The 23309-nt window shown below is 45.1% G+C and overlaps 1 protein-coding gene across 2 annotated transcripts in view; it reads left to right on the top strand.

Annotated features, from left to right (window-relative positions):
- The window catches only part of Plg (plasminogen), a 44841-nt gene that overhangs the window by 16322 nt on the left and 5210 nt on the right, over positions 1-23309 (top strand). Inside the window, exons 8-18 of one of the 2 annotated variants that reach the window (XM_031351773.1) lie at positions 1389-1551; positions 2295-2437; positions 4052-4211; positions 9431-9612; positions 10368-10516; positions 11565-11658; positions 12913-12915; positions 15237-15357; positions 17516-17593; positions 18120-18260; positions 20915-21021. In XM_031351773.1, coding sequence (XP_031207633.1) covers positions 1389-1551; positions 2295-2437; positions 4052-4211; positions 9431-9612; positions 10368-10516; positions 11565-11658; positions 12913-12915; positions 15237-15357; positions 17516-17593; positions 18120-18260; positions 20915-21021 — 1341 coding nt within the window. The remainder of the gene's footprint in view (positions 1-1388; positions 1552-2294; positions 2438-4051; positions 4212-9430; positions 9613-10367; positions 10517-11564; positions 11659-12912; positions 12916-15236; positions 15358-17515; positions 17594-18119; positions 18261-20914; positions 21022-23309) is intronic. The other variant, XM_031351774.1, reaches the window with a different exon arrangement.

Below are 23309 nucleotides of genomic sequence, written 5' to 3'. Positions count from 1 at the left end.
GAGAGAGAGAGAGAGAGAGAGAGAGAGAGAGAGAGAGAGAACTGAGCATTTTGGTGTCAATGGGGAGGTGGAGGCAGGCCAAAGGCAGTGGATTCCTACCTAGGTCTTGCTACCCAGCCAGCCTAGCTTACTTGGTAACTTCCAAGTAAAAGAGCCTATCTCAAAAACAAAAAAGTAAAAAATGTCTAGGGAATGACAGGTGGGGTCATCCTCTGGCAACCACATGAATATGTGCACACATGCACATACACAAAGCTGTTTATCCATCCCTCCAGTCATTTCTCCAATCTATGGTGACTGCAGAACCAAGGGAGCTAGGAAGAAAGAGTCAGAGGCAAAATAGAGACAAAAGGACCACATGGAGTTAGTTGGGTCAACATCCTTCTTCAAGCATGCTCAAATGCAGATTTCTGGGCCATAGCTCTGCCATTCCAGTCTTCCCTGAATTGAGGGAGCTTGACAGCATGACTGCCCCTTGAACTTCATTACCAGACAGAGGGTTTTTTCCTCCTAATTGTTGAGCTGTTAACACAGATGTCAGTGGGCACCCAGCTGTTTCAGCTGTCTAACTTGGGGGTGCTCAAGAGAAGTAGAGCTTGTAAAAGTGACACACGGGGAAAGCTATTTCACACGGCTCTTTCTTTGGTAATTGGAATAGAGAACCTCAAAGGGTAGACAGGCCATGAGTAAATGCTAGAAAATACACATAGGGACAGCCTCCCTCCTTTGCTCTGCCATCACGGAAAAGCAGAGATTCCTCAGGCTGTCTTCCTTCTTACAATATGTCTCACCTCCCGCCTCCACAAAATCTTAATTTCTAGTTGTATACTTTTTCTTAAAGATATTTTGTTAGGGTTTTTTTCCCTGTATTTTTATTTTATTGGTTATTGATAACTAGGTGGTTACATATCCAGTTTAACTGTAGATGAATCTATTTTTCTTAGGGTCTAACTGTTTGCCTTCTGTATTTTGAAGCGCTGTGGGTACGTGCATATGTATCTAAGACAGTCACCTTTTTCCCGTGGGCTCTTTCTTAGTTGTGTGCCTTTATGGGAGATGGGTGGTGGTCAGTTGTGTTTACCTAGTGAGCCATGTATTTTTCTCAAAAGGGCCTGGATCAAAGGCATACATAAGGACTTGAAGTGGGAGAGGACTTATACTGATTCTTGCCATGCTGGATTAAGTGACACAAAACATTAGAGACAGAAGCATCTGTCCTCACACACAGTCTACCAAACTGAAAGTACTAAGCTGTCCCCAAGTGTAAAATCCTGAGAGGAGTCAGAGAGGACATAGAAGAGAAGACCCTGCCTTCATCCTTCCAAAACATCTGTTGGTGCATTCTTAATGGGAAACCATTCACGATCAATTTTTTTCCCCTATTCAAGCAACACCTCCGCCCCCACCCGGCCCAACCTTTCAATGTCTGAAGGGAAGAGGTGAAAATTACCGAGGGACTGTGTCTGTCACCGTGTCCGGGAAAACCTGTCAGCGCTGGAGTGAGCAAAGCCCTCATAAGCACAACAGGACACCAGAAAATTTCCCATGCAAGTATGTCCCTCCCATTGTCTTCCCCACCCCTGCCACCATGGGTTGTGGAGCCCACTGACCTCACCTTTGTTGTAGTACAAAAAAATCCAAGAATGAAGACCTGTTAGGTCACATGCAAGGAAGGAGACAGTCAGTAGTGCTTCACCGATATCATCAGTGGTTTACTAGAAATGCAAACTCTAGGGCTGGAGAGTTAGTAAGTTTGAGACTCAGAGGACAGAGTGGGGAAAATCCTCATTGCTCCAGCATACAACGCAGTACCCAACCCAGAACTAAAGACTTACTTTATCCCATCACATGAAGATAAGGAATGTATGTATGTACATATATATGCATATATAAAAATATTTACTTATGTATTTTATGTATATGAGTGTTCTATCTGCATGTACCCCTCATGCCAAAGGGGGACATCAGATCCCATTACAGATGGTTGTGAGCCACCATGTGGTTGCTGGGAATTGAACTCAGGACCTCTGGAAGAGCAGCCAGTGCTCTTAATCGCTGAGCCATTTCTCCAGCCCAAGGAATATATTTTAGCCATTGCTTCTTCTATGCCAGATTGCCTGCCATGCCATGTGATATCTAAGCCCAATTCAAATTTCCTCTTAGCACCTGTCAATCATTCAGCACACATGATTCTAGCGTATTAGCTATGTACAGCACTCCCTCTAACAAGCATGGGCTCACCTTGCTCATTGAAAGCCTTTGAAGAGTGAATGAAACTCATACTTCCTTTCTAGAAATCTGGAAGAGAACTACTGCCGGAACCCGGATGGAGAAACTGCTCCCTGGTGCTATACCACTGACAGTCAGCTGAGGTGGGAGTACTGTGAGATTCCGTCCTGTGACTCCTCAGCATCCCCAGACCAGTCAGATTCCTCAGGTAAGAGTGGGTTGCGTGAGCTCACGGAGCAGCCGCCCTGTTCGAGTTCGTCTCCAGTGGCTTCTTCACCGTGTATCAGGGTGTGGTTACCTTTGCTTTGCTTAATCTTGCTGTGTGTCAGAGTGAGGCTTGTATGATTTCACTTATAGCATTTCACCGGTTGTTTGCCCCGTGGTTCAGGATACAGCCCTGGTGAGCAATTCCCAAGCTCTTGAAATCTTGACTTTTGTTGTGCTTAGGAAGTTTCTTATAAAAGCAAACTCACAAATTCTGTTAGGGTTCTGTATGCCTACTGTATTGCTTCCAGGTCCGATTTTAACTGCAGATTAATCTGCTTCATTTGCTTCAGTTTGCATTCTGCATTGTGAAGCTCTTATCTTCACAAAGGGATGATATCTCCTTTGTCATGCCACTGTTTCTGAAAATACTCCTTCTGTCTTGGAAACTCTGAAGTTTATCTTTACTGATGTGAAAAGAGACTTTGCAGCTCTTCCTACATTAGTGTTTGTGTGATGTCTCATTAGCCTTCTTTTTTTTTTTCTTTCTTTCTTTTTTTTTTTTTTTTTTTTTTTTTTTTTTTTTTTTTTGGTTTTTTGAGACAGGGTTTCTCTGTGTAGCCTTGGCTGTCCTGGAACTCACTTTGTAGACCAGGCTGGCCTCAAACTCAGAAATCCTCCTGCCTCTGCCTCCCAAGTGTTGGGATTAAAGGTGTTCGCCACCACTGCCCGGCCTCATTAGCCTTCTAACTGAGACATTTGCATTAATATAATTGTGTGTGGTTGGCTTTAAGTCCATCATTAAGGTAGTTGGTCCTGGGTCTCATTGTCACTATCCATCCTTTCCTTTTGTGTCATGTGGAACCCATTACCCAGTACTTTTAAGCTAATTGGCTGCTCCCTTAACTGATCATCTGCTGATCAACCCCTTGCAGAAATTCTTCATCTCTGATGCTTTGTGTTTTGCTCATTGAATTTCTACTTTTCTTATTTTCTGAAGTTCCTGCCTCTGCTGAAATCCTCCCTTTATCCATGTATATTAGTTGTTTCCACCAGAGGATCCATTCACAACTAACCAAGACTATTTTATAATCCCAACTGGCTAGTGCCCCACTGTGGTCATCTCTGAGAATCAATGGCCTTTTCTTGTGTCATAGAGGCAGGACTACGTCTGCCCCATTCCCAGAAGCTCAAGGCTTTGGTACCCTGCCACCAAAGAGAGTCTAGGAAAGTATGCAAGAGTGCCAGGTCTGGCCCCGTCCTGCCTGGTGTCCTCATTATGGACCATCCTGGACTCTTCTCATGAACATCTGGTAGTAATTCATAAAAATAACTTGTACACAATGACATTTCCAGTTATCAACACTCTGGCCAATTTTATTCATCTTCCAAGGTTTTCCAATACGTGAACAACACTATAGATGGTGTACTTGTTGTGTGTGAACATACACATATACATATATATATATATATAAGCACACACACACACACACACACACACACACACACACACAAAATGGGATTTCCCAGGCTGCTTTACTGCATGTGTCGTAAATTAGTGCTCAGGTCTGCCTGCTCCAGATCTTATTTGTCTCAATTTCTTCTGTTTTGATTTCAGTTCTACCAGAACAAACACCTGTGGTCCAAGAATGCTACCAGGGCAATGGACAGAGCTATCGGGGTACATCATCCACTACCATCACAGGGAAGAAGTGCCAGTCCTGGGTAGCTATGGTTCCACACAAGCATGTGAAGACCCCAGAGAACTTCCCAGATGCGTATGTCCTTGATTTTAACCATGAGAGGATCAATAGCCAGCTTAGGTTTCCATGTGCCCCATGCTTTAGGCTAACTTGTCTGGATCAAATTTTTCTGAGATTACTTACCACAGGGGGCAGAATATGACAGGATCTTGGCTTTTGAGAAATGGGCCTAAAAGAAGAGAAGCCATTAACTGGTTCCCTTTCCTGAGAAATTTTGTAGAAGCAAGGGGGATATGTGGAGGTGGTAAGGTCTCATTGGTGACATCCTTGTGAGAACAAGTCACCATAAAGCTTAGAACGAGCAGCACCACTTCCCCGTGCTAAAGCATTGGGCTGGGTAGTTTCACTGCAAACCACTGGAGTGGAGTTTTGGGTTTGGCTTGCAGGCTGATATTTCTAGTGGTGTCTGTGGCTCTGTTTCTTCCAGTAACCTCACCTGGAAGTCTTACTAGCCAGAAGTACAGTGCTCTCAAGGGGTGTGAGTTGCCAGAGAGTAAGAGTGCTGGGAGCCATTGCAGTAAGACAATGGAAGGAAGAGAGAAAGTTAATTAAGGAGGGAGGAGGAAAGGGAGGTGGAAGGGAGGAAGGAAAGGAGAAAAAGAGGGAGGGAAGGAAGGAAGGAAGGGAAAGGAGGGGAGGAGGAAGGGGAAGGAAGGAAGGAGGAAAAGAAGGAATGAAAGAAGGGGTAACAGAGGGAAGGAAGGAAAAACGAATTAGGAAGGAAAGGAGGAAGAAAGGAAGGAAAGAAGGATATGAGGATATGAGCGAGGGAGGAAAGGAAGAAGGAACAAAGGGAAGGACAGACGGAGAAAGGGAAGGAGGGAGGAGGAAAAGAACAAAAGACAGAGGAAGGAAGGGCCTCAGTTTCTGAGACGAAGAACAGGCATCCTGGTTCACAGGCTCATGACCAATGGACACAGACAGTCATAGTGACTGAGCGAATTTACATGTTAAAGAGCAGCAGGTATGCATGAGGTCAACAGACAAGCCATTGTCCGTCTGTACTAGCTACATTCAATCAAACTATAAAATCATAAATGTCATCAACAATACCATAAAAACCATAAACTATTTGGTGAGGCCCACAGACAACAATTGAGACCATTGAGTGTCCTGTGTTAGCAGGAAGGGGCACAGGCAGAGGAAATGGGGCCAGTCCAGAAACAAGGCCTGCTTTTACAGCGTAGGCAGCAAAACAGCTCAATGCATAAAGAGCATCTTTGCCCAGAACGGTAAAGGAGTAGCAGATGCTGTGTATAAATAACATCACCCCAACCCCACCAACCCAAACCCCAAACCCAGCAAGCCCAAAGTGTACGTTCCTTACTTATACTTTCTATATCACGTTAGATTTGCTGTAGCTGTTAGACCTCAGTGTAGAAGCTATACCTAAAGCCGAAATGTGAAACTTCTAGGGGGAGAAAAGAGGAAAGTATTTGCGTAATCCGGGGAAAGGCAAATCTTGTAAGCAAAATATTTTATTTTATTTTTTTTAAAAGATTTATTTATTTATTTTATGTATATAAGTATACACTGTAGCTGTACAGATAGTTGGGAGCCTTCATCTGGTAGTTGGGAATTGACCTCTGCTTGCTCCATTCAACCCTGCACACTCAGATCGACCCCACCTACTCCAGTCAGTCCTGCTTGCTCTGGCCCAAAGATTTATTTATAATTATAAATAAGTACACTGTAGCTGTCTTCAGACTCACCAGCAGAGGGCGTCAGATCTCATTACAGGTGGTTGTGAGCCACCATGTGGTTGCTGGGATTTGAACTCAGGACCTTCAGTAGAGCAGTTGGTGCTCTTATCCACTGAGCCATCTCACCAGCCCTAAGCAAAATATTTTAAAGAATGATACTTTTTGTTTTTATAAAATGGAAACATTATAAATGTCACAGTTGAGAAAACAGATATTGGAGACTGGAGACTGGGAGAAAAATTACTCTCAATCCATATGTGCGACAGATGTCTCAAGTACAGATATATAAGTGTTCCTCCCTACTGCCCATATTGTAAAAAACGGTAACAGACACAAATAGGTATTTCTCAGGGAAAGATACACAAATGGCCAGTAGCCTGAGAAACAATGAGAAAGTTTGGCATCGTAGTTCATCAAAGAACTAAGGATGATAACTACAGGGAGACACATCAGGCACAGAGTAGACATGGCAACTCGTAAAAAGACAGACGTAAGGGGTGAGTAGGGGGTGGAGAAAGATGTGTGAAGTGGAAATTTTTGGATTCTTTGGAGACTCAGTTGTGTCATGTAATATTTCTGAATCTGTCTTATGAGAGGATGTTTTTGCTGAAGCAGACACATGAGAGGGGTCAACTGACCACCATACATATGTATATACATATGTATATGTGTGTATATATATATGTGTGTGTGTATATATATGTATATATATACAAAATAATTCATTTATACATATACAAAATAATTTATTAATTAAAGCATAAACTATCAAAATACCTGAGCTGTCTCATGCAGCTACTTCAAGTTGAAGGTATTTAAATGGTAGGTTGGGGGCTGGAGAAATACCTCAGTGCTTAAGAGCACTGTTTGCCAAATAGAAACAAAAAGAACTACGCAAAGAATCAACAAAACTAGGAGCTGGTTCTTTGAGAAAATCAACAAGATAGATAAACCCTTAGCCAGACTAACCAGAGGGCACAGAGACAGTATCCAAATTAATAAAGTCAGAAATGAAAAGGGAGACATAACAATGAAATATATCTTAAAATAATTATTCTGTCTGTTGTATATTAACAGTTGAAAATATTAAAATCATGTTCTACAAACAAAATAAAAAGAGCACTGGTTGCTTTTTCAGTGGACCTGTGTTCAATTCCCAGTAGCCACGTGTCGGCTCAAACTTGGCTGTGACTGCAGTCCCGGGGAAACCATCCCTTTTCTGGTCTCTATAGGCATTGCACGCTTATAGCACACTGACATTCAGGCAAACACTAATACAAATAAAGCAAAAAAAAAGCTTAAAAAATAAAAAGGTGTCTAAGTAATTGATGTGGGATCACACGCATAGTCGCATCAGTGTAAACGCCACAGCCCCTTTGGAAATCCACCGATGGCTTCTCATCAGGTTAAGCAGACATGCGTTCACCCTATGAATCTGCAATTCTATTCCTGAATAGTCACCTTATGAAATAGAATCACCATTCCTCAAAGAGATCTTTGGGAATATGCGTAGTGGGGCTGATGGGATAGTTCAGTGGGCAGAGGAGCTTTCTATGCAAACATGGCAACCCATGTTAGCTCCCCTGAACCCGTGTCAAGAGGGGTGGATAGATCTGACAAAGTTGCAATTTAACCTAGCACTAGTGATGTAGCACTAGTGGCTAGCCTAGACTTGGCCTGGAACTCACAGACACCCACCTGCTTCTGTTTCCTGAGTGCTGAAATTAGGGGAATGAACTACTACACCAGGGTAAATAGTTAATTTTTAAAAGAAATTATTCATATATTTGCCTTTTTATGAAGACTATCATGAAAAATATTTATTTATTTATGATAGCCCAAGACTCAACAACACTAATGATCATCAATAGAAAAATGTGAATTAATCATGCAATGAAAGCTTGGAAATTTTATATTAAGGAAAGAATATATAAAAGTGCACATTCAGTGGGAATCCTTTTATTGAGAAGAGATGATGTTAAACTAGTTGGGACAAAATAAACTGTAATGTTGGCCTCTGGAAGGAGGTGGTGGAGACGGAACTTCTGGGTTAATGAAAATGCTATATGCCACAAGAACGTTTTTCAAATGCATTGACCTTTATTCAGATCTGTATTTCTCTTGCAGCAGACTAGTCACTTTGGTACCACTGTGGCCAAAATACCAGACAGGCACAACTAAGACAGGGAGATTTTATTCCTGGATCATGGTTCCAAAGAGTTCAATCTATGATCAGGTGGCTTCATGTGCCTGTGCAGAATATCACAGTAGCTGGAGTATGGTGTGGACGAAGCTGTACACACAACATCAGAGAGGGGGACAGGAAGTGGTCATGGATGATAATGCATTATGTATCATATTGTATTAAGGACTGGCCCTAGTGACCTCCTCCTCCTAGCTAGGCTCTGCCTGCTAAAGTTACCAGAACCTCCTCATACAGCACTGGGGACCAAGTTTACAACATGAGCCTGTGGGAGACATTTCAGATTCAAACCCACAACACCAGAAGTACAGTGTAGCTCAACTAAAAGAAAGCAGGTGTCCACTCACATATCTAGTGTCCCGGGATCCCATTGATTGGCTTCCCGTAGCTGTGGGCACAGGCTCGAGACAAAGTTACTTGTCTGCAGTTGTCTCCAGATGGTGCTGGTGAGGATTCTGGGAGCTTAGGACAATGTTCTTGACTGGAGTTGGGGGACTGGAGGGTTGCATTCTCCAGTGTTCCCCAGTATCCTCACTTGATGTGTTTTTGACCCCCACAACATTTCAGGCTTTTTGGAGCCCCCCAGAAGACTTTGTCATCTCCCCTATCTCTTCCAACCTCTTTATCTCATTCTCTACTGTCTGACTCTAGCTTCCACAGGCAGAGGATGGATCTAAGACAGAAGGCTCCTGCCCCCAACTATATCCTATAGAAATGACATCCTGCCCGAGAACTCATTTTCCAGACCTTTTGTGAATCTTTCAAATGCAGATCAACCCTTACTATATTTACAGTGACACCAACTTTATAATTTCCATTTACTATAAGTGTTTAGAATTTTCACTACATTGAGAACAGACAAGGCTAGGGAACTCTTCTTTTTATAAGCTATTGATTTCTTTGAGTAACACTTTTAGCTTCATTTTAAATATTCCCATGTAGTGATATCTAGAGAGATATTGATATATTCATAATTGTTTTTTAAAATTTAGAATTACATTTTCAGGTCTAAATTGGGGAAAAGTATTTGTCAGAGTGTCAAAGGAGAATTTTATGAGGCTTGCTTTTAAATGTATATAATATATACATATATACACACATATATATGTGTGTGTTATATAGCATATATACAATATAATAATACAATACATTGCAAACATATTTACATTGTCTCAGTTTTGGCTAAGAGGACCATTTGTGACTATGAATTGTTAATACCTTCAGTGGGATGTTTCAAAGGTACTTTGCTAACACTTTTGTTGTAAACAAAATTGAGAAGGAGCTGAATTCTGCCACCACTGCTGACCACACTGCTTTTGGATTTACAGCGGCTTGGAGATGAACTACTGCAGGAACCCGGATGGTGACAAGGGCCCTTGGTGCTACACCACTGACCCGAGTGTCAGATGGGAATACTGCAACCTGAAGCGGTGCTCAGAGACAGGAGGGAGTGCTGCGGAATCGCCCACAGTCCCCCAAGTACCAAGTGTGCCGGGCACTTCTGAGACAGGTAGGGAGCAAGTGGCCAGACATTTGTGGGCTGCCGTGGACACTGGACACAGAGGAGGAAGTGCTACTGAGGTAGAAGCTCCCACACTGCATGGGGCACCCATGTGGGCTGAGAATCTGCTGCATAGAGTGAAGCCTCAATTCTATCTTGGGGCAGGCAGGGAGATGTTGACAGAAGGTGGCTGAACAGTTTCCCAAGGCTCCCTGTAAACCTTCCACGTGTTGTAACTATTCATGCTCTTGTAAAGTTGGGCTTTCCTAGTCTGAGTTCCCCTTCAAAAACATCCTATCAAAGTTGGGATTATTTCCAAGCCTGTAAAACATCTCTGGCAACTTCTAGAACCAGGTAGCAATTCTTGCGCATTGCCAGCACCTCAGCATTGGAGGGCTGAGTCCCTGGGTCTGCCACTAGAGAGCAACCCAACACTAACAGAACAGAATGGTGGTTCTCAACCTGTGGGTGGAAACACCACTGGGGGGGCGTGTCAAATGACCCTTTCAACAGGGGTCATACATCAGTCATCCTGCATATAGATATTTACATTACGACTCATAGCAGTAGCAAAATTACAGTTATGAAGTAGCAATGAAAATAACCATGGTTGGGAGTCACCACAACATAGAACTATATTAAAGGATCGCAGCATTAGGAAGGTTGAGAACCATTGTATTAGAGTAAGCCAACATTGATGCATTTATACTGTATCATGCTTTGACAACCCAGGGGCACATAACCTTCTTCTTTCCTTCCTATAGACTGCATGTATGGGAATGGTAAAGACTATCGGGGCAAAATAGCCGTTACTGCAGCTGGCACCCCCTGCCAGGGATGGGCTGCCCAGGAGCCCCACAGCCACAGCATCTTCACCCCACAGACAAACCCACGGGCAGGTCTGGAAAACAACGTAAGGCCCTCTGGTTCTGTTATATGTTTCCCTGACCAACCCTTGAACTGATTGAGTCTGGGGTTATACCAACCTGCCTGGACTGATCTCTGGTGTTGAGGGGAAAGGAGAAGAGGGGAAAACTGAAGTAGATTGGGGTCAGGAGGGGGCAAAACCGAGGCCACAACTGGGTGCCCTACAGTTGACTACTCCGACACTGTCTGGGAACACATTTCTGGCCTCAACTATTGTGAAGAGATGTGATAGACATTGCATGCAGAGGAGTGTGGAGAGAGGAAGAGAGTCCTGCCCTCCCTGGGCACTCTCCAATACTCCCAGGAATCTCTTGGAATCTTTTTTTTTTTTTTTTTTAGATTGGAAGCTTTGATATGTTGATGTGGTTGTTTGTAGTATTGGCTTTGGTGCAGTGCAACAATCATGCCCTCTTCTGCCTGCCGAGGGCTCACATTCTAATGCTTTGCCCACGGTTGGTTCTGCTGAACACCTTTCACCCTGCACCCTGGGCTCCTCTAGAAGCTCTCGGTCACTTCATTAGAACAAAAGATGCTCTTGTCGCTCAGGGTGCCACAGGCTTTAGGAGCTGTGTTTGATGCTCCTCAGGAAACAGCACAGTCATAAGAGTCAGGGACTTTGGACCCGAGACCACATTTGTACTTATGATATCACAGCATCAGAGAACACACTGCTGCCCTTCTGTCTTGACCCATGGAGGGTGCAAACATTTTAACAGCAAGGTTTCTTGGGGGCACCAGATTACTGAAGCCAACCAACGACAAGACAGCCAGCAATGGCCACTGTCCCTGATGACTGGCTCTCCCACATCTGGCCCCGGGAGTGGCTTTCTAGTTGGAACTTGCTTTGAGCAGAGACAGGACCATGGGCATTCTGCAACTGAGGCTTTATAAGCACCTTAAACCAACTTGCCATAAAAACGAGGACAGAAAGCAAAGGGACACTCTCTTCCATCCTGTATGAAGGCCTACCTCTCTACATCTGGTCCCCTCTCCATCCCATGGGAGCCTCCTCTTAAATGCCTGTCTCTTTTTAGTACTGCCGAAACCCAGATGGGGATGTGAATGGTCCTTGGTGCTATACAACGAACCCCAGAAAACTTTATGACTATTGTGACGTCCCCCTGTGTGGTAAGTTTCTCCCTCTTTCCCATTCCTCCTTCTATTTTCCTTCTTTCATTTTTTCTTTTTTTCTTTTTTGGTAAGGAAACTACTTTCCAATAAACAGAGTGTCGGTCTTCCTCATGAGGACTTACACAAAACAACCAACCACCACAGACAGGCTTTGAGCTGAGGTCCTCTGAGGAGAAAACGGCTGCCTCTCACCCTGAGCCCTCTTTCATATGGGCATCTTGAGCCTAGCCTGTTAATTGTCCTTGCCCCATATCAACTAAACTTAACACCAAATCCTCAAAGTGTAGATGGGAACTAATCCACTCTGGGAGGCTTCCCGTGTCTGTTCCGCAGCTGGCTTGAGATGCTTGTAAAACAAATTCACTGGGATAGGAGCTGCTGGGATAGGAGCCGCTGGGATAGGATATATTAGCTACTTTGTTGCTGCTGCAATAAAACATCGAGGCCAAAAGCAGCTTAAGGAAGCACGGCTTACTGTTCCAAGGAGCTAGGTATCCAACCACACAGGCAAAGACTGAAGTATAACGGTAAGAACAGCTGACTGAGGGATCCCATCAAGAGAGCTGCACCCAAGGAAGTAGAGAGGGAACTGGAACTGGGCTGAGGTTAAAAACTCTCAAACCCTTGCCCTAATGATGTACTTCCTTCAGCAAGACTCCACATCTCAAAAGGTTCCATGGCCTACCCAAACAGCTCTAATACCTAGGGACCAAGTGTTCACATCCATGAGGCCTTGAGGAACACTTCTCATTTAAAGCACCACAGAGATTTTCCTTTTTTTGGTAACAGAGAAGGGAGAGCGTGTGGGTGTGCGCACGTGCATATGCACTCTCTCTCTCTCTCTCTCTCTCTCTCTCTCTCTCTCTCTCACACACACACACACTGAAATCCTGTGAACTACGATCCTAAAATTTTATAAAAATCAATACAGATATTTCTGTTAGCCATCTCTCTCCCTCTCCACCCCAGATTTCTTTCTTTTTTTTAAAATTTTTTTTTTTTTTTTGAGACTGGGTTTCTTTTTTTTTTTTCTTTTTTTGATTTATTTATTACTATAAAAAGCACACTGTAACTGTCTTCAGATGCACCAGAAGAGGGCGTCAGATCTCATTATGGGTGGTTGTGAGCCACCATGTGGTTGCTGGGATTTGAACTCAGGACCTTTGGAAGAGCAGTCGGCGCTCTTACCCACTGAGCCATCTCACCAGCCCCCCAGATTTTTTATTCACTAGCCACCTAACTTAGAGATAGCATGTCAGGGTCCTTCATGGGGGATTTGAGACGTTTTTGGGGGAGGAAGGGGCTTGGATCTAGGAGAGGAAGGTTGACAGTGGTTTTTGATATTAGGATGGCAAGTCAACAGCTGTGTCTGCCGAGTGAGGCTGCTTCTGCTTTGTGCTCACTGGCTTTGCGGTCAGAACTTGTCCTTGTGAACTTTCTCACAGTGAGCTAGTCTGGGGGAGAGGACGCTGGGGACTGGAGGGAGGGCTTAGCTTGCTTAGCCTCTTAGGGGCTGTGTCCCCAGTATTTTGGGGGTAGTGGTTAGGGAATGGTTTGATTTTCTTAGTGCGAGTCAAGCCTTGGTATCCAATGGTCATATCCCATGATGCCAAGCCTCAGCTGTTCTCCATTGACTCCTCCATGCTTTCAAAAGCAGTACCACATGGAGATACTTAAACACCAATTTGCCAACTTCTGCTGCCAGCCTCATGTGCATCTTTGCCCCACTCCCGCCCCAAATGGACTATAGCTCCTGTGTGCTGACCCTAAAGAAATGAGTCTCCAGAAGATTCCACCTAGGCGATGCTGGTCTCTTTTTTATTGCAGCTAATTTTTCAGCCCTGGCTGACTAGCATCGATTATCGCAGCAAAGCAAAGGTTTTACTTCACAGATTCCTAACTCGAAACATCACCTAAATAGAGCCGGCAGTGTCTTTGAGAGACTCTCAAACTCCCCTCTGAAATGTCACAAGCCAGGCCTTCATTTTTCTCAACATTCTTGTCTTCAAAGCTCCCCAAGAATAGCTCCTAATGCCCTTGAGCACCCAATGGCTTTTCCACAACCCTCTCCAGAACAATACAGGTAGGCCTGCCACAGGGATAGCCTACGCACTGGTACCAACAGACAGACGTTCTAGTTAGTGTCTCTGTGGCTGTGGTAAAACGCCATGACCCAGAGCAACCAGGAGAAGAAAAAAAGGGTTGTTTGACTTACCTTTCATATCACAGTCCATCAGTGAGGGAAGCCAGGCAGAGGAGCTCAAGGGTGGAACCTGGAGGTAGGCAGAGACCAGGAATACTGTTACCAGCTCACTCCTGACAACTGGCTCAGCCTGCTTCTTATATCACTGAAGACCGCCAGCCCAGGAAATGGCACCGCCTAGAGTGGGCTGAGCTGTGCTACATCAATCACTAATCAAGAAAATGCTCCCACAGACTTGACCAAAGGCTTATCTGATGGAGGCAATTCCTCAGCTGAGGTTCCCTCTTTCCAGGTGAATGTACTTTCTGTCAAGATGACCAACACTAACCAGCCTATGCACGCGCATGGAGCGATAGGCACTGAGCTGAGCTTTAGAGAGGGCTATTCCACCACAACACACAGCTCTCTTTGAAACCCCCTCCTTTCAGGGTTCCAGCTACTTCAGAGTGTGGACTCTAGTTGACTAAGATGGAAGGAGAGCTTACAGTTACCTTTCTGTAGTCATTGGGGCTAAGGCCACATGGAAGCATTTTTTTTTTAATATCCCCTGAATTTCTGTTAGTGGGAATTACCAAAGATGGGATGCAGACCCTGTTCTCCAGTACAGTGGCAGGCTAGCTGATGAGAGGGAATGCATACAGGAGGTCAATGGAGAGGATGCAGATGGGGCAAGTGGATTGATTGTTGGTGGTTGATTATAGTGTTTGGGGTGGTATGCAGGGCAGGGCAGGGAGGGTCAGGTCTGTGCTAAAACCAGCAAAGAGAAGGTATAACCAGGCAGAGGATAGTTATACTTGTTGTCTTACATAGACAGACACAGACAGACACACAACCTTCACAGACTCACAAGAAAGAAAAATATACTATATTGCCTTCCAAGGGGATAAGAACTATGGCCTTCAGGAGACCTTCCACAGTTTAGAAATTTTGACATTGCAACATAGTGATGTCATCTACAGATGTGTTGGGCCACATTCATAGCTGTCTTGAGATTCTTGGGGGCTGCAGGCTGGCCATGGCCACACAGATGGTGTTGACAAGTTAGGCCTGGCGTTCTAAGTACATTATATCGAGGCTGAGCAACCGTTACAAATAACCACATTTGCCCATCAAAGTCTGCCAAGAAAGGCTCTGATTTTAATTTGATGCTACACCAATTTAATTAAATGATTAGAGTTTATAGCCCCGTCCGAGGATAGGGTTCTGGGCTGTCCGCCGCTACTTTTGAAATCCAGAGGAGTGGTTCCAAAGGTTGCCTGTGACCCTGGGATACGGCAGATTCAGCTCCTGGCTGTCGGCCCTGAAATTTTCAGAACCGTATGACAGAGCCAGGACAGCTGCTGCAGGGTGACCTTCTCCCTTGTCTTCACAGCACCGCCATCCTTTGAGTGTGGGAAACCTCAGGTGGAACCCAAGAAATGTCCTGGGAGGGTGGTGGGTGGCTGTGTGGCCAACCCTCACTCCTGGCCCTGGCAAATCAGCCTTAGAACAAGGTAAGGATTTGCAGAAACACTTCCCACCTGTCTGTGTGAGCTTCACAGAGCCTTTATACTAAGCCTATGCGGTTGAGCTTCATTCACTACCTGCCTTCCTGTTCTCCTGACATAAAATGTCTGCTGTGGGAAATATTAAAAAAGATCACCCCTCAATCCAGCCCCACTGGACCACATTCTTGCTCTAGGACCGAGGTACTGGCTGACAACAACACTATGTCCAGGCGGGGTCCTGATACTCTCTCCCAGTAGCAAGATCATCTCGCTTACATGCAACGCCCCACACCCCACAATCAGTCATCTAGGGCTTAGTTACCCAGTAGAAACATGACACTTATGACTTAATTATCCAATCAGGCTTATGTATCAATAAGATCACAACTTACAAGATGCCAATACAATAATTTCAGAGCCAAATGGTAAAGATAATGTTTTAACCCAATTATTCCAATCTTGTAAAAATCTTATCTACTCGTGGCTGTTTAAAACCACACAGGGTCTGGATCGTCTTCCTATTCGCCTGTCTCCATGTTGATTCTCCTGTTTCCCTTCTGATCTCCTCACTCCTCACTCCTAAACTTCTAGTTCCGCCTCCCTATTCCTGTCCAATTTACAGACCTGTCACTGCCCTAATGTGATTGGACAGAGAAAATGCTGCAACATGTCTACCTAGGTTCTCTACTTTGAAAATGATCAAAAACGGTATTTAAGGAAAAACAAAACAAATCCGGGATGCTGTCATTAAATTCTGTAAATATAATGAACTGTGTGAAGTGATGACATTTTCACAAATGAGATGCTGTTCAGCTTGGGGCTCATAGAGGAGCTGGCCTGTCAGAGATGCAGGTGTGACCCCTTGAATTTAACACAGAGGCTGATCATGCATTCTCAAACACACGAACAAACCAGCTTGTGACTGCCCTAGTTTAAGAGATGCATCTGGGCCTGTGGAAGCAGGGCCACAAGTGTCAGATCCTTAATTCCCTTTTCCTGGGCATGGCTTATAAAGAACACCTGTGGAACAGGCTCATTACAGGCTTGTCAGCTTGCCTGGCTCATTTCCATAGCACTGTGCATGCTCCATTGCTGTCACCGTGTCCTCTGTGAGCTTGCAGAAAGCCACTCACAGTTGTGGACATGGATGGCTGAACTGTCTCTGTTACTGAGTTATTTTTTAAGATGTATCTTTATTTTATTTATGAGTTCTTGTCTGCATGTACAAATGTGCACCATGTGTGTGCCTGGTCCCCTTGGAGACCAGATCCCTTGGAACTGGATTTACATGGTTGTGAGCCATTATGTGTGTGCTGGGAACCAAACTTGGATCCTCTGGAAGAGCAGTCAGTGTTTTTTTTTGTTGTTGTTGTTGTTGTTTATTTTTTTTAAAGATTTATTTATTTATTTCGTGTATGTGAGTACACTGTTGCTGTCTTCAGACACACCAGAAGAGGGCATCCGGTCCCATTATAGATGGTTGTGAGGCACCATGTGGTTGCTGGGACTTGAACTCAGGACCTCTGCAAGACCAATCAGTGCTCTTAACCGCTGAGCCATCTCTCCAGCCACAGAATTGTTTTTTCTTGACTTAACTCTTAATAACTCCTTGCTGTATGATCTTTACCTGCCAAATACAATTTGTTTCCTTCTGAAACTGAACAGTGGTTTATTTTCTGTCTCCCCCCCCCTTTTTTTTTCCTGACCTGATCCTGCACACTAAGTTATTTGCATTTGTATTCTGGCCATTACACCCTGGTTGGGAGCTGGTGACTTCATTAGCCCACATTACTGCTGTTGGGCTCACATTTGGCCAAGGATGATTCATGAAGACTGTCTGCAAAGCCCTAGCCAATAAGGAGTAAAGGCAGCCTCAAGGGATCCACGGCTAACAGGACAAAATACAGATACAGGACTTCATGCTGGAGTCACTGCCTCTGTTCCATGGGACAGGTGGCATCCAAGGCTCTCCCAGATATCTTAAGGATGGTGTGGATGGATGGTACTGTGTCTCTACTACCCTGCAGATGGGCTGGCAACCCTTTCCGCTGGGGACAGACACAGTAGGGAGAAGAGTGAATGAACACATCTTTCTGATTTTCCGTGAAACCGAATGGGACAAAACATCTGGCCTTAATGAAAGTTTTTGTTTTCCGTCCCCCAGATTTACTGGACAGCACTTCTGCGGTGGCACTTTAATATCCCCAGAGTGGGTGCTGACGGCTGCCCACTGCTTGGAGAAGTACGTTCCATGGGTAACTGGCATGAGGTCTCCTTCTAAAGACCGACCTCCCTCCTCCTCCCTTTCCTTTTCCTTGCCTCCCCTCCCCCTCCTTCCCCTTACCCTCCTCCACCTCCTTCTCCCCTCCCTCTTCCTTCCCCCTTCTTCTCCTCTCCTTCTTCCCTCCCCCCTCGCCCCTCTCTTCCTCTCCATCCTCCTCCCCTTCCATTCTCTTTGTCTGCCTTCCATGGTAGTGACATCAGGGACCCAAAAGAGTCACTGGAACAACTGGGCAAGAGGGAACCAGTTCTAGAGAAAATCTGAGGATACAGAGTAGAGTCTGGGCCTGGGGAAACAGAGCTGCTCAATGGCAGGCATTGGTCCTCTCAAGGTCAAGGACATTGCAGGGTCAAATCTAGGATTTTTGTCTCTTGCTGCAAATTCTGATGGCTACATGTGTTGGGAGTCCTTGTGATGTGCATGGCACAGGAAGGCACAGGGAAGGGTCTGGACTATGTTTCATTCCTGATGTCACCATCTTTTCTAGATCTTCGAGACCTGAATTCTACAAGGTTATCCTGGGTGCACACGAAGAACGTATCCGTAGGTCGGATGTTCAGGAAATACCAGTAGCCAAACTGATCTTGGAGCCCAACAAAGCTGACATTGCCCTGCTGAAGCTAAGCCGGTATGGGTGCCCCTGGGTTTGTATTCCAAGCTGAGTAAAGACAGCAGCTTCTTGGCAGGGTTTTATGAGCCACCACCATGGGGCAGAGTTTTCTAGTATGCAAAAGCATGGGAATTTTAAAAATGGAGGTAAATGTCATAAAACAAAAACAAAAACAAAAACAAAAAACCCCCAGGATTCAGCCCAGTTCTGCATACCCCAGACACATTCCTCAAAAAGGTGTTCAGATTCAGTTTCCTCATATAGAGAAAGAATTAAAATGTAAGGTGCAGAATCACCTCCATGTCTCCCTTACCTAATGCTCACCAGCTAATAATATGCATTCACTCCATGCTGACAAAGCTATTCCATCAGTTACTCCATGTTGACAAAGCTACTCCATCAGTTGCTCCATGTTGACAAAGCTACTCCATCAGTTACTCCATGCTGACAAAGCTATTCCATCAGTTACTGTAGGCTGACAAACTCCTCCATCACTTACTCCAATGCTGACAAAGCTACTCCATCAGTTTCTCCAGGCTAACAAAGCTCCTCTTAATATAATGAAAGAATCAAATGAGATTATTTGATTATGTCAAAGCACTTTTTAAAAACTATAAACATGTGCCCAGCATGGTGGCACATGCCTTTGATCCCAGCTCTTGGGAGACAGAAGCAGGTGGATCTGAGTTTGAGAATAGCCTGGTCTACATAGTGAGTTCCAGGAAAGCCAGGGCTATATATAGAGAGATCTTAGCTCAAAAAAGCCAAAGCCCCAAACAAAAACAACAATAAGAGTAAAAACCCACAAGAATAGGGGGCTAGAGAGATAGATCAGGAGTTAAGAGAGCTTGCTGCTTTTTCAGATGACTGGAGTTTGGTTCCCAGAATCTATATCAAGTGGTTCATGACTACCTGTAATTTCAGCTCAAAGTGGTCTAACATCCTATTCAGGCCTCTGTTGGCACACACATACATTTAAAAAGAAAAAAAGAAAAGCAAAAACCAACCAACCAAACAAACCCAGGCAGGAAAGAGCAAAATGAAATAATTCACAAACACAAGTTGTCTCACTGTTCTTTTCTCTGTCCTTATTTTTCCTGCTAAAATTTTTTTTTTTTTTTTTAAAGTCAGACACTGGGTAATTAGGCTTGTTCCATGGAGTTAGGAATGCTTGGAAACAGGTCTATCCCCATGGATTCAGCTCACAAACGGTCAGCTATTTTGAGAAATACACGTTTGGGACAGACAACAGGCACGCAGAGCACATTAGCTGTGCCTGATGGCTTCCAGATGACTGGGAGATGCTGCTGGCAGTGATGAGGGTTGTTCCAGCCAGTGCAGGCTGCTGGAGGGAGGTCTGGTCTTAAACACTGGGCCAGGGGGCTGGGCTGTAAACAGAGAGGTGATGTCTTGGGGCATTTTGATGCGTTAGAAGGAAGGAAGGAAGGGAGTTACAATCAGCTGATTTCCCTTCATGTTCCCAGAACCTTCCTTGCATCCCAGCCCACGTGGTTCCCTTAGATTCATTAGGGTGATCTAGGGTTTGAACAAGTCATTCAGCAAATAGGAGGACCCTGTTCTCTGACAGCCTAACATATTTTGGCTTTTACCATATCATCTTCAAACCCCACAAACTGAGGACCAAAGGTCTTGGGGTCCCATAAAGGAGCCTAGGCATGACATCCCTGTGAGAAGCTGGGTCTGTTTTGGTCATTCAGGGAAAACATGCAAAGCTGGAGACAATGTGGAATCTCGATGAAAACAGGGCATTTCTCGTTTCCAGTCTCTTGAATGCACTAAGGCTTTGGGTCTGAAAACAAATCAAAGATAGAGTGCATGTGAATCCATGGAACTCTACACAGGTGAGGGTTCTTGGAAAACACTCTGTGAAGAGCTCACTTCCAAATCACTCTCTCTTGGTGTACACGGTTTGCCCAGATTCTTGTAATCAGCTTAGTGTTTATCAGATAAGAAGATCTGGGACCCAGAATGGTGGACTAAGAAGTCCTGAACAAACACCTTTTGGTCTTACTATAGCTGGATGGCATCTGGATAGTCCACCCACAGAATGGCACCCTCTCACATCGAATAGTAAATTCTGAGCCATAGGACAGGGCTCAGTTGATAAAGCACTTGCCACACAAGCATGGAGACCCAAGTTCAAATCCCCAGCCTTATGTCAAAAGTTTGGCATGAAGATATACACCTGTAACCTCAGCACTGGGACCCAGGGGCAGGGCGGAGTGGGGCAGAGACAGGAAGACTCCTAGAGCTTACTGGCCAGCTGGTCTCCCTGACTCAGTGGACTCAGGTTCTGTGACAGACCCTGTCTCCAAAGTTGAGGAGATGAACAATTGAGGAAGACACCTGACATTGATCTCTGGCCTCTATATGCATATGCACATGTGTGTATTTGGTTCCTGCATGGACACATGTGTACCAACATACATCCCCTCCCATACCATTAATTCTTTAGCTCATAGGACACTGTAGAGCCCTGTGAGGATGAAGGGTTTTCTATACTGTTCTATGATAATGAAGTAAAGAGATCCCAGCCCAGGGAATGCTGGGACATTGAGGAGGGTACACTTGGCAGTGGGTGATCTGCAGGGTGAAGGGTGGGGGGTTCTCCTGCAGAGTAGTTGATGTAACATTTGATGCATCCCTTTCAGCCCAGCCACCATCACGGATAAAGTCATTCCAGCTTGTCTGCCATCTCCAAATTATGTGGTTGCTGACCGCACAATATGCTACATCACCGGCTGGGGAGACACTCAAGGTGAGACAAATTGGCTTTGACTACAGACTATATGGCAAAAGGAACCATTTAGAGTGAGTTGTAGCAAGGCCTGCATGTGAATGTGGTCCAGCTCCTTTCTAGATTTGTCTGGGTACTTGCTACATCTCTATAATTGGTCACTAAGACTTGAGGAGGATGCCAGGGACTGTCTCTTAGACTCTTCTGGCCTACTGTTGCAATATGAATGTCTTTTCCCCAGGGGAGAGGGCTTCGGCACAACCCACAGATTATCTGGACTTATCATGCAACTTTACCATTTTAAGCTCTCAAAAATGGTGTAACAGAATCACGACAAAAAGCGTAGCTAAACCAGTCTTTCCAAACACTCATATAGTTCATATGTGTGAGAGGCTGTTAGTGCCAGACAAGCTGACAATGGGAAGGGGAGAGAAAGGCCCCAGGTGATGATGATGATACAGCTGATGAGGAAGGGGTAGGAATAGAGCTCCGTGCAGGCTTCATTATCACAATCTGTATTTACTCTGGGGACTTCTCCTTCTACATATGGCTGATAGTAATGATATCCAGCAAGTTGGACCCCTCAGCTGTGAGTACAGTGATACTACCTTGCAAGCATGGTCTCCCTCTCAGGAGTGTTAAGTACTGTGCTGGCTCTGTCTTCTTTGGAAGGAAGTCTTTCTTTCAAAGAACAATTTTGTGGAACACACACACACACACACACACACACACACAGAGAGAGAGAGAGAGAGAGAGAGAGAGAGAGAGAGAGAGAGAGAGAGAGAGAGAGAGTCTAATTCATTTCAACACACAGAATGGCTAGTCTAGATCATTCCAATCTTGGCTTCTCCCATTTCTCTGATTTCCTGTCTCCTTTTCCCACACTTCTGATTCTGCAGCATTGAGGTCCTGGAATGGGAACTTTGGAACCCTGGAAACTGATGTTTTCCCCATGGAAGTGCTAGGTTGTTCTTAAGTGTTTTGCACTTAAAGAAAAAAAGATCAGTGTGCTACAAACTCATGGGAGTTAGACATTGTTCCTTTGTTCAGACAAGGAGCCTGATGCTCAGAGACATGGGGTGGTACAGCAGGAAAAGCATGCCTGCAGCTGGCTGCAGAGACCTGGGGAGGAGCCCAGCTTCCCACTCGCCAGCTGTGGACAGTTAGGGAGGTCCCGCTAGTGGTCTCCTAGGCTGGAGGCCTGCTGTAGGGCTGTGGTGGGAGAAGCAGTGATAGAATGACACGTTACACGGGTCCGGTACATGGTAGATGCCATTCTCCAAGACAGAGCCCAGGTGTATCCAACGTGACTCTTCCCTGCAGGTGACAGAAAAATCCCACTCCAATTGAAGAAGGCAGAAGGAGAGAAATTTCTAGTGATCTAGAATGTCAGTCCTCTTTAGTGCTAGCCTGGGGCCTCAGGCTCCATCCAGCCACCATCTGGGAGTCATTCAGGTCACAGGAGGATTGCCTTCCTCGGAGCTGCAGATGGTGTGTTACTTTTGGCTCTCTTGATGGGAATAAAGGGTGTCACTTTTCCCACAGTGGTAACAATAACCTGCCTAGCTTGGAAAGTTCAGACTCTGGTCATGAGCCACTTCTGAACCAGTTATGCCTGGCTCAGACCTATGCTACATGGTCTGTTCTGGAGTGGGGGGGGGGGGGCAAGGCCCACACACTCATAAAGGACAAGAGCTGAACCTTTTGTAGTTCTTGGAACGTAGAGGGAAGGCTTCTAAGGACCACCTCTCGACACCACCCTCCCCCCAATATCAACTTTGTGATTGGTCTTTATTGTCAACTGGACTAGACTCACCTAGGAGACATAGCTCTGGACATATCAGGGGCATTTACGGGTGGGGGCGCGGGGAGGGGTGAGGGTTTAAGGCAGACAACCCAATGAACACCAGACCCCCCTTCCTCTGTTTCCTGATCCACAAAGATGTGGGTTAACATTCCTCTGCTACAGTTGCAAACTGCAGCTGTTGCTGGGCCCTGCCGGACTATACTAAAAACCACAAACCAAAAGAAACCCAGCTTGCTGGTTTGGAAGCTCATCTTTCTCCAGAGTTTTATAGCATGCCTTTGCTTTGCCAGCACAGAGCAGCCTAGAAATAACGGACAGTCCTTTCCCCAGACACTGTGGCTAGACTTGTCTCCATCACCAACATTATCAACATCTCCATCATCGCAGTCACCCTTATCACCATCATTAGCATTTCCACCTCACCGTTGCTAGATGTCAATAATGGTATCTAGTCAATCAGTGTTCTTAGCTTCCTAGATAAATCTCTCTCTTCACTTCATGC

This window comes from Mastomys coucha, unplaced genomic scaffold (genome assembly GCF_008632895.1).
Source record: "Mastomys coucha isolate ucsf_1 unplaced genomic scaffold, UCSF_Mcou_1 pScaffold5, whole genome shotgun sequence".
Lineage (NCBI taxonomy): Eukaryota > Metazoa > Chordata > Mammalia > Rodentia > Muridae > Mastomys > Mastomys coucha.
This window is presented reverse-complemented; position numbering and strand designations above follow the sequence as displayed.